The sequence below is a fragment of the Mus pahari genome, chromosome 15 (assembly GCF_900095145.1).
Source record: "Mus pahari chromosome 15, PAHARI_EIJ_v1.1, whole genome shotgun sequence".
Taxonomy (NCBI): Eukaryota; Metazoa; Chordata; class Mammalia; order Rodentia; family Muridae; genus Mus; species Mus pahari.
This window is the reverse complement of record NC_034604.1, coordinates 38,965,470-38,979,719: the sequence shown is the minus strand read 5'-3', so window position 1 is coordinate 38,979,719 and position 14,250 is coordinate 38,965,470. Positions and strand designations below refer to the sequence as shown.

The following is a 14,250-nucleotide window of genomic DNA, read 5'->3' as shown; positions in this document are numbered from 1 at the left end:
GAACGGAAGAAACATTAAGCCTCCCATAATAGAGCCACTTGGCTGTTGGGTAGCTTAAGTGTGACTCTTCTGTAGCGCCCTCCTAAATAAACCATGCTCACCGCCGCCATGTTATATATTTGAAAAGCTCCCCACCCTTATTGCTAAACACTGTTACTGTCTTGAAAAATTACACACTAAACTTTCACAAACGAAGGTGTTTCTTGAATTTGAGCTTCATACGACAACTCCTGTAAATATCCAAACTTTAATATGCGTCTATCAGTTTATCTTCTCCTAGGATGAAAATGGTGAGACACACCTGGTGAAGGGATGAATTCATTGTTCATTTCTTTGTTGTTAGGGGGTGGCTTATTGTTAGTTGGTGTTGCTATTCACTCTACAGGTTTATATGTCCACGACAGAGAGAGACCTTCAAGGCATTTTCCCTCAACTGAATTATATACCTATAACTTACCTCAAATTATATATTAAAATCAAGTAAAATGCATCAAGTATTGGTCATTAGTAAGTTATGAATGCATTCAGTGGGGAATGATGACATGTAATGTGTTTTTATGAGTTAGCAAGGGACAATAGTGTTCATTTTGGAGGAATAACATTACATTGTGTCCTTTTCTTCTCAAGTTATGACAGCAGACAGAAACTCATGTGAAAATTACCTTATATCTTGGGGTAATTCTAACCAAACAAGTGAAAGATCTGTATGACAAGAACTTCAGGTCTCTCAAGAAAGAAATTGAAGAAGACCTCAGAAATTTGAGCGATATCACATGCTCATGGATTGGTAGGATTAGCATAGTAAAAGTGGCCATCCTACCAAAAGCAAACTACAGATTCAACACAATCCCCACCAAAATTTCAACACAATCCTTCTCAGACATGGAAAGAACAATTCTCAATTTCATGTGGAAAAGCAAAAAACCCAGGATAGTGAAAACAATTCTTAACAATTAAAGAACTTCTGGGGGGGATCACCAACCCTGACCTCTAGCTATACTATAGAGTAATAGTGATTAAAAACTGCATTGCATTCATACAGAGACAGACAGATTGATTAATAGAATACAATCAAAGACCTAGAAATAAACCCACACACTTATGGGCAGTAGATCTTTGACAAAGAAGCTGAAAATATACAATGGAAAAAAGAAAGCATCTTTGAGTAGCATCCAATACCTGTCAGGACACTACAATGGTGGTTCGAATCACCTGCGATTGTCTTCTGAGGTCCCAGAGTTTGCTTCAACACCACCTCATTCAGTGGTGTTTCTGCTTGCACTGGGACACTTGTTCTTGGAACAGCTCTGCTTCATTTCATATCAAGGGGTTTTGTGATGAGTTTCTTTAAATATTTCAGAGAACAAGCATTTATTTTACTTTTAATATGAGAATTATATCACTATTAGAATCTCTATAATTTTTACACTTATTCACAGTTAGAATTAAGGTAAAATTTTAGATTTGAACTGGCTTGGGAAATGATCACCACATAAATACATTGAGGAAAATGTGTATTGCATGTCTTCAAGTGAGAAGATATACCAATACTTCATAGCCATTACACTTGAGTAAGAATAGCCACAGCAAGGGAGACAAGAACTGACTGTTTCTCCTTTTTTTTTTTTTTTATTAGCTATACCATCTTATCTGAATTTTTATTTATCCTGCCTCCTATTCTTCCGCCTCTTATTTCTAAAATCATGATTAAAAAGTCATGATTGCACTTCTCTAGATACTTAGCTGTGGTTTGGAGAGGAATGACCTTTTAAAACTTATTATTCTTTCCTAAATTTCTTTTTATTTTTCCATCTATAAAATGAGCTAGAGTTAGGATTAAAGTAGATTTATTATGGAGGTAGGGGAATAGAAAATACACAGTTCCTTGCCATCAATCACCATGTATCTGCTCAGTGAATGAAATGGGGCAAAGCTGGAGCTGGAGGGAACAATGATTGATGCCGCTGCATCTGTGCTACTCATAGTGTTTCCCTGTCTGCTTCAAAAGGACTTTGCAGGGAAAAAGACAAAATAGGTTTTCAGTAATTTACTGGGCAAGGTTTCTGCTGTGGGCTGTCCATATCCAGCTTACTTGATTGACTATCAAGCCATTTGCCACACACCCAATAGCGGAGAAATTATGAATTCTCTAACAATTTTCCTTTCTTTTAAATTTTTACTCATGTGTTTTTCCTTGGAGAGAGAAAAAACACCTCTCCAGATTAGTCCCTGTGACGGTGAGAATAGTTCTAGAGTTTGAACACAGAAAAAGAAGAAAATACTCAATTATGTTCCTTAGATAATTCGGACAGACAGTATTTTTAGCTAAGTCCAGCCAGATAGATAGAATTCTTAATTTTGTCTTAGAAGTAAAATTCATATTTCATAAGAGACACAAATTCTGTTAATTTTAGTATCCTGTTGCTCAAGTTATCAGAGGATTGCTCACCAGTTAGTTATCCAGTCTCATCGACTACTTTATAATATCTGGAAAAGCTAAAAGCTATTCGCTAAATAATCCTTCTGTAACTTAAGGACCTTTGTCATTCCTTACTTAACTCATTGTTTAATAAATTTACACAACTTCCCATTTTACACAAGGTATAGTTTCAGTAGGCTGAGCTTGGAAAGGGATGATAAAGGCCTTGCTTCAGTATCTTCTCTGTTGTGGGCATCCATTCTTCAGTCATTATATCAAGTTTCAATGCAAATGGAAAATCAGTTGCACTCAATTTCATCATTATTTATTGGGGTTACACATTTGTCTGGCACACACCCATGTTACCCTAATGTTAGTCATTGTTATTTTGTTGACATGAGTATTGGAGGAATGTAGACACATGATACTGCTGACTTCATTTTAGGTGGAACCACGTGAAATGAGTAGATACCAATAAAATACAAAATAGAGTATAATTAAATAGTTATGAAGTAAGCTGGTTATAATAGACATTTATTGACTTATTCCCAAGACTGCCATGATGTAAAGACATTTTACTGTGTACGTCTGTAAATTCTAGGGATACGAAATAAATTTTAGTTTTTTTCTAAGCCCTTAATTAATCTCCATTTACTGCCGCTGTAAGAAAAACACTGATTTTGGCTTTATTTTTATCTTTATATCTATGAGAAATTAAATCATACCATTATTAGGTGGTTCTTTTGTTACTTGTTACTTAAGACTTGATTCTAGTCTTTTCCATATAATATATGCTCATATTAGATTTATATTTTGAAGAACGAGCACAGTTTTAGAATAGCATTACAGAGCTCAGCATCCACACATCCTTATATGTCTCTTTAGTTTTCTACAGAACCTGAGTTCATTTCTCCCTTCCTTCAATTTGAGATGTGGTACTTTCCTTGGAATAGGAGGCAGTGGGAATAGAGGAATGATAGGTTTGTGTCTAAGCCTTATGAGGCAAGGAAGTATTAGATGAAATGAAATATGCTCGACTATAAGCTAAAGTAGCAGTCCTGTGACTGAAGCCATCCTGAAACCAGGTTGAACTTCTCGTTATGACAATAGCATATGGAGAGAAACAGCCCTTTTCTCAAGCATTCAACAGAATGTGAGGAAGTGAATGAATGATTGTTGTAAGCTACTAAGCTTCATGTTTCATTGACTGACTGTCTACCTCTGACCAAGATCACATGATAGCTGTACAACTAGAGTTTACAGTGATGATTCTTATTTAATTTTTTTGAGAACTTCATACATGAGCACTGGATTTCTATCACTCTACCCACTCAGATTCTTTTCCAATTGTGTCCATGTCCAACTCCCAAATTCACTCTCTCTTAATTATTATTGTTACATGTATATAAACATAAAACATTATTTCAAAACTCAAGTTCATAGATTCCATCATATTTTCAAAATATCTATGGCAAAAAATTAAAAAGGCAGAAGACCAACATAACCTAAATTAAAGATTTACTCTAATCTTGTGTAACCACGATAGTGTGATGCTGACAGGAAATAAAGGAAGCCATGAAACAGAATATAGAAATGCTCACATGTTTTCACATAGTTCAAAAAGAATGATAGATGTAAAGGTAAAACTATAAAGGTCTTAGAGGATAAGACACAGGAAATCTTTTATTTTTGTTTTGCCTTGTTGGAGACAGGGTTTGTGTAGCCCTGGATGTCCTGGAACCTGCTCTGTAGACCTGGTTGTCCTCAAACTCAGAGATCTGCCTACCTCTTCCAGTTCAATACAGGAAACCTTCATAGTCTAGGATTCCTGGTGGTTATATTGAGTTGCTTGAAGATCCACTTTGAAGATGCTCTAGTTTGTATCTGGAAGCATCTGAGAAGCCTGTCTTGCTTGGTCTCCCCATTGTGGTATCATTTAGGAGGTGGTGGAACCTTTAACAGCTAGAGCTAGGAAGACCAAGTGGGCAGAGCAGTCTTATGACATCGGGAAATGGTTGATAGAACAGTGGGTTTGCGCGCTGTCTCTCTGTCTCTGTCTCTGTCTCTGTCTCTGTCTCTGTCTCTGTCTCTCTCTCTCTCTCCCTCTCTCTCTCAATGCAACTGTGGACCGAATGTTCAAATATCCAAGACTATGGGGGAATATTTCTCATTCAAGACATCCCAAGGAAAAATAGTAAAACCCAGAGTATTGGGAAGAGTGCTGTGAAGTGATGTGTTCTGGACATGACATGGCTTTCCCATTTATGAACCCACAGTACTATGTTAAATGCACAAGGTCAAACTATAGAAAATTCCAGCATAATTTTGAGAGTTTCTATCCTTGCCATATCCCTTAAAGAGGAACTATTGGATCCCGACAGCTAGGGCAGGAAGAATCATTTTTTTTAATTGATGTTCCTATTAATAGGTTTCCCATGATGGCCCAACATTTATGTATATATGGGCAGCACTAGTGGGATTTTTAGGAAAGGAAATGAAGTTGGAAGGGAACATACTGTAGAAGGATGTAGATAAAGGGGATGCTGGAGGAAGCAACGGGATGGATAGGATAATATTTCATTGTTTACATGTTTAAAATTCTCAAGAATAAAAATATGAAAAATTATAAATTTAAAATAAACTGCATTAATTTGACCAGTACACATAATATATATTTTGAACTATTTCAATATATTCATGAATATTAATGATGAATCATCAATTTTTTAATTAAGGAGAAGATAAGAAAGATGGGATGGAAAGAGGAAGTAAGTAAAATAATGAACAATGAAAAAGAAAAAGGAGAAAACAGGATTTTAAAGTTCTCTTAAAAGATAAGTAAAGACAATATTTGAATGGAGAGATGTGGACAGAGGGAATGCTGCAGGAAGCAAGCAATGGGATGGATATTGAATGAGTACCTAAAAAAACAAAGATACAACTTTATGATCTGCATTCAGAAAGTAGAAGCAAGAATGAGGCTGATCTGGTGGCTTTCTAAGCAATCTAGAGAAGGGGATCAAAGTCAATCAGTTGCTGGATATTAAATAATACATATCATCATTTAACCAGCTTTTCTCATAGCTATAGTTCCTAGAAACCATGACTTTCACAAATCTTAAATACTGATATCTAATTGAATGTAAGAAAATGCACACATGTATATGTATGGACATGTGTGTGCGTGCATGCATGTATATTAGTAGTATGTTGACTAAAGACTAAAGAAATATCTCTAAACCACTTCTGACTTGTTTCTTCTGTGGTAAAAAATTTCTCCTTTAACAGCATTGTGTTTACCTGTGTAACAGTGAAGTATTCTGTCCAAGTTTGCATATTATTAATACACGTACTCAATTTTAGACCTCAAAGTATCCCTCTTTCTCTCTGCAAAACCTTTTCTCATTCTTAACTCATCACTAACAGCTCAGGCACTAAGATCAACAATCAATAAATGGGACCTCATAAAACTGAAAATCTCCTATAAGGCAAAGGACACAGTCAATAGGACAAATGGCAGCCTACAGAATGGGAAAAGATCTTCACTAACCCTACATCTTGCGGAGAGTTAATATCCATAATATACAAAACACTCAAGAAGTTAGACTCCAACAAACCAAACAACCAATTAAAAATGAAGTGCAGAGCTATTCAGAGAATTCACAACAGAGGAATCTCAAATAGCTGAGAAGCACTTAAAAATGTTCAACATCCTTAGTCATCAGGGAAATGCAAATCAAAATGACTCTGAGATTCTATCTTATATATCTATTCTATCTATCCTATAGCTAGGATCAAAAGCTCTGGTGACAGCACATGACTGCAAATATCTAGAGCAAGTGGAACATTCATCCACTGCTAGGGGGAATGCAAACTGATAGAACTGCTTTGAAAATTAATTTGATGATTTCTCAGAAAATTGGGAATACATTACCTCAAAACCCAGCTATACCATTCCTGATTATATACCCAAAGAATCTCCCAATATACCACAAGGACACTTGCTTAATCATGTTCATCCCAGCTTTATTCATAATAGCCCCAAACTGGAAACAACCTAGATGTCCCTCAACTTAAGGATGGACAAAGAACTAGACTGTATGTTCTTTGGTTGGTAGTTCAGTCTCTGGGAGCTCCCAGGAGTCCAGGTTAGTTAACACTGTTGGTCTTCCTGTGAGGTTGCCATCCCCTTCAGGGCCTTCAATCCTTTCTCTAACTGGTCCATAGGGTTCCCCAACCCCTGTCCAATGTTTAGTTGTAGTTATCTGCATCTGTCTCAGTCAGCTGCTGGGCATAGCCTATCAGAGAACAGCTTTGCTAGGCTTGTGTCTGCAAGCACTGTGAGGGGAGAATGGAAGGGGGCAGCAATTGGGATGTAAATATATAAATAAATTTTAAAAATTAACTGAAAGCAATTAAAATATAATTCAATTAAAAAAAGAATGGATAAAGGAAATGTGGCACATCCACATATTGGAATACCACTCAGCTGTTAAAAGCAAAGATGCCATGCAATAGCAGGCAAATGGATGAAACTAGAAAAGGTCTCCTGAGTGAGGTAACCCAGACTCAGAAATGCATGTATGGCATGAACTCACTTATACATGGATATTAGCTATAAAGTCCAGAAGGGCAAAGAAAATAGACATAGGAGGTGAATAAATGGAGGGAACTAGGCAGAAGGGGTGGGGAGTGTTATGAGGGTGGGGACCAGGTATGGGGAGGAAGGTGTAAGATTTCTGGGAGAGAGAAGAGAAATCAGTAAGGGGCATCTCTGGGACTAGCTGGAAACCTGGGACATGGGAAGTTCCCAGGAGTCTGTAGACTCCAATAGAAGGACATATAGAGGCTGATGTAGCCACCTCCTGTAACCAGAAGGAACTCCTAGTGGAGGGTGGGAGATGCCAACCCATCCACACAAACCTTCAACCCAAAATTTGCCCTATTTTTAATATGGTCAAGGATAAAAATGGAGCAGAGATTGAAGGCAATGACAGGCCTAACATGAGATCAATTCCATGGGAGAGATCAGTCTGCTGTGCTGCCTAGCAAAACTGTCTCCTGAAAGACTTCATCTAGCATCTGATGGAAGCAGATGCAGAGACCCATAGCCAAATATCAGGCAGAGGTCTGGGAATTGTGTGGAAGAGTGGGAGGAAGTATTGAGAAATATTGAGAGGGTTTAAGGACACCACAAAAAGATCTGCCAAGTCAACTAACCTGAGCCCATGGGATCTCACAGAGACTGAACTACCAAACAAAGAACATGTAGGGGTTAGACATACCCTGCACTCCCCATAGTAGCAGATGTACAACTTAGTCTCCACGAATGTCCCCTAACAAATGGAATGAAGGCTGACTCTGACTCTTTTACTTCATTTTAGATCCCTTTCCCCTCACTGGGATGCATTGTCTGGAGTCAGTGGAAGAGGATGTGCCTAGAACTTTTGAGGCTTGCTGTACCAGGGCTGGTTGGAACCCATGCAGTGATTTACCCTCTCAGAGGAAAAAGGGAGGGAAAGGGGAGAGGCAGAAGTGAGGGTAGGACTTGGAGGAGAAGAGGAAGTGGGATGAACTTCAAATGGGATGTAGAGTGAATACATAAATAAATTAATTAAGGGGGGAAAAGAAAACTACATCTGTCCCCACCCACAAATCCACCAGTATCCAACAATCATGGAGAATTATATTTCGGCATCATCACAATTTTAAATAAGAGTTCCCTTCAATGGCTTTTTGTGTAGGATATTACTTTTTTGAGGTGGGGTGTTGTGGGAGTAGGAGTTGTCACAGAAGTCTTCTATGTCCTTCTTTCTCAACTATGACTCTGCAGTGATCAATACCACTGTAAAAAAACACTTTTGGGTGGCATGTGGTACATGATGTCACACTGATAAAGCTAGAGATAAGTAATATGGTGGCTTCATCTGTTCCAGACATACTAAGTAGTAACAAGTGTTTTGTCCATCTTTTATTGATATCTGACCTCAATACTGAGTGGAAACATTAAACAACTCAAAATACCCTTTAGGAAAAACAACTATTCCAACATATTGTATCAGGTACATATGTTTACTTCTCAGAATCCTCAACTTCCTTCAGATCCTCTGCATAGCTCCTGAGGAACTGTGCACTAATAGGGCATTTCTGGGTCTGGTAAGTGTGGTAGTAGCCTGTTTGGTTTCCAAAGTTCTCCTTTCATATTGAAGAGTGTAACAGTATATCTAAGTAAATTAATTAGATGTGCTTTCATTACATGAAACAAAGCATTGTTGTTACCTGCATAGCTTTATTTATTTTGTTTTATGCTTAATAATTGGTGCGAAGCACATTGCTGTGGAAACTGGGTAATAGGGAATACATGTCTTAGTGTAAAAAGCAAACCAAAGGCGCATCCAGCATTGTGATGTTAGAGAATCAGCATTTCCCTTCATGTTTGAAACCAAGTTTTCCCAAACTTCTTTCCCTGAAAGAAAAGAAAAGGTGTTCAGACATGAAATGCAGTAGAAATGGATTCATTCTAGACTAAGTCAAGTGGGCAAAGATTGGATTTCTAGGTTTCACAGAGGGTGATAATCATATTACTTAATTTCATATAAATTAACTTTAGTAGACTAGTAGACTATTAATAAACTATTCATGGACACCTACTCCACTGGAACCAACCAAGAACATCATGCTATTAGCAGTGTCCATTTACTTACATAGCTGTTTGGCAGAATTCACAGCGGTTCTGGTAGGTTTTTCCATCAGTGCCACACACAGGTTTGTGGACCTTTGGGCATGATTTTCCATCTGGGGCCAATGTCTTCTCATAGTTGCTACAAAAAGCCTGACAATCAAATAAAGTACTTTTAGCTCATTTTGTATGGAATGGAAAAATAGCCTTACATAACTTCAAAATCCCTTCAAGAACATTAATTTTAATTACACAAAAATACGTCAAAAAGAAGAACAACCCCCTTAAAATTGCAGTACTTTTTGTTAGCAGTTGATTGTCTTGTTTCTCCTGTTCTCTGGGTCTATTTACTAATGTGCATGTGCACAATAGTAAAGTGAATATGCACTGCACATTTCTTTCTTTCTTTTTCTTTCTTTCTTTCTTTCTTTCTTTCTTTCTTTCTTTCTTTCTTTCTTTCTTTCTTTCTTTCTTTCTTTCTGCTTACATTTCTGCACTATTGAGTACATTCTTGTAGCAGTATGTTCTGCTGCATACTATAACACAAATGTGACACAACTCTCTTCACTAATACACTTTAATTTTTTTTTACATTCAATTCAGCAAAACATCCAGTAACCAATAATTTATTTATTGGATTAGTGCTACATAAGAGCTCTGGATGTCAAAAGCTTGGTGGTATACACAACAGGGATAATGATCTCCTAGGACAAGGGAGGAGTATCCACAGAAGCAAATGCACGGAGTTCTTAGATCCACAGGGACTTTGCCTACTGGTTAGACTGAGATAGATGCTGTTTGTGATGATCTCTTCATTCTCTCTCTCTCTCTCTCTCTCTCTCTCTCTCTCTCTCTCTCTCTCTCTCTCTCTCAATATTATCTTAAGTTGTCAAAATTAGTGGCACACATCTAGAGGCAAGTGGATCTCCATGATTTTGAAGCCAGCCTGGTCTACATAGAGAGTTCCAGAGTAGCTGGAAATACATAGTGAGACTTTACCCCAAAACTTACATTTATTTACCCCACATTCCCATGACACTGTACTATTATTACAGGGGCTTGAGCTGGGCATATAGTCAGACTGAGGATCTGTGACATCTGTCTCTCTGAAGAAACTAGGAAATAACATTGAGGATTTTGTCTTATTGTTTACAAAAGCACATCTGCAGTCATGATTTTATTGGTATAGAAAACGTGTCAGGCTTTCTTACAACCCTCTCAGAAGCTCGCTCTGGGAGCTCAGAAGGCACCTGTGAAAGGGCCCCAGTGCTTTGGCTGGGAGGGGCACCACTGTGGTGTGTGGCTTGCTGGGACAGAAATGGCTGGAGAAAGAGGAGGGGTGTGCACATACCTGAAAGCCTCCTTGGCTCACAGCATCTGCAGTGAAAGAATAGATAGTGATAAATCACCTGTCAGAATTGTAGTCCTTTCCAGTTGCAGCTAACCACAATGGTCTTCTGCTGCGTCTGTTTTGCTTTGTGGATAGATAACTACATGGAAACACAGCATATTAACCACACGGAATGCTGAGAAGCAGGCTGCATTACCCACGGCTAGGATAGCATTAGTTTCACAATGCTTGCAGACAACATTGCTCTCATTATGTTTGCCCTTTGTGGACTCTTATGCAGTTATGTTTTCCAATTTATGAGTTATCTCATAACAAGCCTTTGAAGGTAAAGTTTAGAGCTGTTCTTCATTGAACAGGTATATATTTACTAGAAAGGAATATAAAATCTTCGATTTAAAAGCTTTCGATGAGAGGATAGTGATAGAACAAAAAAAAATACAAAAGACATTTTAAATAATCCCAATATGAATCAATGTGATTTATCACATCTCCATTAAACATACCCACCTTCTACTGTGGTAATTATACATTTAAGTGCTGTGTTATATCTTATGTATATCAACTCATATAATAACCCTATTTTTAAAGCTGAAGAAGGCTAATCATGATTGCGCATGCTTATAATTCCAGTACACAGGCGTGGAAGCAGACAGATCACTGAAAGTCAACCGATATACTGGTCTACCTATCAGTTGCCAGGCCAGAAAATCCTGCACAGTCAGACCCTGTCTCAAGAAAACAAAACACAATAAATGCAGACCAAAACAAGAACAAAAAGCCCCCAATTAAACAAAACAAAACAAAACAAAAACAAAAACAAATAACAATAACAGCAGAGCCAATCCACTAACAAGCAAAGGAAATTGATTATCTAGATGAGTATTTAGCTAAGTGTTAACACTTATATGCTATAAACGACAGTTAAGAATACAATCTAGACTCGATAGACTCTAAAGCTTTGGCAGTACTTTTTGTTGAAGGAAACATCAATGCACAAGTTTCCTGTGCACCATTAACATCAGTTCAAATATTAGGCAGAGCATCGGGGGACTTGTTCAAAATGGGGGGTGGGTGGCAAGCAGAAGAATGAGCATTGGAGAAAAGCCTTGGAGTGCCAGCCCTGGGCTCCTACTCCCCTACACCACCACAATCTTTGGTGTCTCTCTCTCCCCCTACCCTTGCCCCTTCCCCGGGTAGCTCTTTACTTTGTTTAACTAGAGGTCGACAATGAATGACTCAGATTTTTATGTGCCTCTCTAAAGAATTCTGAGAGCTGAAGCCCATTGAATAAGAATTTCTTTAAAGAAGATATTTTAGGAAATTTTCTCATTTCTATAACAGTTTCCCTAAAGTCTGAAGCATAATTCTAACTGTGTGCCTCCTGTGGTGGCCCACAGACAGCAATGCAAATGGTTTACAATTCCTATATTAGACAGTGGGTGCCCAAGAGGTATAAATCCAGTCTTCTCATCCTACATAGCGTGAAACCGATTTTGGCGTTGAATAAAAGTGCTTTAAGCAGAGCACTGGAGTACAAATTAAAATCTCTCACTTGTATACTAAAACTCCATGGAAATGAAAAGGGCTGGGGCATCATTCATCATTGTTCTCATCATCGTAAAAAAAAAAAAAAAAAAAAAAAAGCAGCAACATAATCCACCTGCTGACACTAGTCAGCCTTGTCCAGAAGTCCACTGCATGGTTTTTCACTCACCTACAGAGAGCAACAAACAGGCCAGGCTGATCCAAAGCAGAAAGGCACCTGATGGCTTCATGGCGCTGAGAACCTTGAGTTCTGAGAACACAGAAATGTTAAGGGTGTTCAACACGGAGAGTGCTGTTCTCTGGCCTGTATTTATAAGTGGATCTATATGTCTGAATCCGAGTACCTATACGTTTGTCACTCTGCTACAACCTCCACCCTTATTGTGCAATTGATTTCTCTAAAGAATAGACACTAGACACCAGACACCAAAGAAACTCATTTCAGCCCCTTTCCAGTCAAGAACAATATGATATTTAGACATAATTAAGTATGTTATAAATAGCACATCCCAAATTTCTCCTGTGCTCCAGACAGTGATAATTGCAATCAAATTCTTACCTGGTAGTTTATACTCTTTGAACTTGTCTGTAATAGAGCCTTAGGGCTACCGAGCTAATAACCTGAAACACAGTCTGAATAATTTGTGTATAATATTAATAGGGTTTGGCACCACATCTATGAGGAAATGAAAAATGTTGATGCAAGGGATTTTGAGGTCAAGGAATTTATTAAATAAAATAGGAGCACAGCCTGAGTGGTCATAGAGACAGAAATGATAGAGATTGGAGGTGAATAGTATTTATAAGGCTTTTTCTTTTTCAGCTCCTAGAAAGAAAGCTTTGACTCAGTATCTACACGATAGCTGCTGTTTAGTGTTTTTTAATTAAATGAATATTTGACATGTCAGTTTTAGGCATACAGGATACACATACAGGATAGCTATAGTTGTCTTTTCTCTTTTTCAAACATACTACACACTAATTATTTTGGCTTTGTTAGTTTTATTTTTTCTACAAGAATTATTTCTGGATTAGGAACTTGAATAGCTCATTCTGCTTTTTGTATTTTTAAAATAATATAATAAAATCTTACGAACACGATCACCAAATTATGAGCTGCACAAGGACAATATTAGACATGCAAAAGTGGGTAGAGGAAACATCACAAATCCTCAGTCCTCACAAAGAGCTACAGGCAACTAAGGAATGCTGGGAGCATGAGAAATAGTCTTCCCCCTGGAGAGCACATCGATTACTTATGCGATAGAAATTGGTCAGCCATGAAAACATATAAACATAAGTAATATGATAGAAATTGAGCAGGTTGAACTTAGGAATAGTATGCATAAATGTCTTTATAAGTATGAAGTAGCAATTCATGAAAAAAAAAGGACAAGAATTTGAAAGAGAACAACTAGGGCAATGGAAGGGCATTGAGGGAGGAGATGGAAGGAAGAAATAATTATATTATAATCTGGAAATAAAAGAAAAAAGAAACAATAAGTTTAGATAATTCCTGTATAGCAAAGAGCTGCCTGACCAATCAGAGTGCTCTCATTTAGATTAGATTGATATTTTTTGTCTTATTCAAAAGATTGTTAAAGGTCTAAAATTGACATTTTATGAAAATTTTCATTATCTATTTATCAATAACTAAATATACATTTATATACAAACAAACATAGACAAGTCCAGAGTCATATAAGCCAGGAAATAGCCAATTGTATTGTTCATTTTCTTGTGTCTGCATGACTATATACTTTCTGGCAAATACATGTACATAGACATCACTTGCCATTGGAAAACAAAAAAAAAATTCTTTAGTTCTTTCAAAATAATAACCAGGCACTAATAAGTTCAGGTATATTTAAATGCTGAAAATTAAATAGCACAAAGATATATTTTTAGATCTTAAATCTTACAGTCTTTTCTCAAATATTTGAACTTGAAATCTATGAATGTGAAGAAGTTGTGTTCTGGAAATTTATAAATGAGAAGAAGTTCACATGAACATTAAAAATAACAAACCAATTAAAGTTATATATGGATAGGTATGGGAGCACTGAAGAGGATATTCATTGTAAATGGGAAATATGAGTTTTGGGCAAGAGATAGTAATGCTTAGATTCTTAAAAGTCTTGGTCTTGGGAACTACTATTGTTCTTGAGGATCATAGATGAATACTCAGGAGCATGATAACAGGAATTAATATCAGAAAACAATAAAAAATTAATGTGTAATTTTGTAGATAATTTT

At 37.1% G+C, this 14,250-nt stretch overlaps 1 protein-coding gene across 1 annotated transcript; it reads right to left on the bottom strand.

Annotated features, from left to right (window-relative positions):
* Positions 1-8,381: 8,381 nt before the first annotated feature.
* On the bottom strand, positions 8,382-12,462 carry LOC110333520 (serine protease inhibitor Kazal-type 12). Its single transcript, XM_021215082.1, has 4 exons — positions 12,164-12,462; positions 10,450-10,475; positions 9,124-9,251; positions 8,382-8,885 (listed from the first exon to the last, which is right to left on the bottom strand). Exons 1-4 carry the CDS (start codon positions 12,222-12,224, stop codon positions 8,837-8,839), a joined length of 264 nt encoding a protein of 87 aa, XP_021070741.1. The 5' UTR covers positions 12,225-12,462; the 3' UTR covers positions 8,382-8,836.
* Positions 12,463-14,250: the final 1,788 nt, after the last annotated feature.

Excerpts from the sequence above, each read along its gene's own strand:
- LOC110333520 (XM_021215082.1), bottom strand. The coding sequence starts at position 12,224 with ATGAAGCCATCAGGTGCCTTTCTGCTTTGGATCAGCCTGGCCTGTTTG. Across the intron at positions 10,476-12,163 it reads CTGTTTGTTGCTCTCTGTAG|ATGCTGTGAGCCAAGGAGGC; the intron begins GTGAGTGAAAAA and ends CTTTCACTGCAG. Across the intron at positions 8,886-9,123 it reads GAATTCTGCCAAACAGCTAT|GGAAAGAAGTTTGGGAAAAC; the intron begins GTAAGTAAATGG and ends CTTTTCTTTCAG.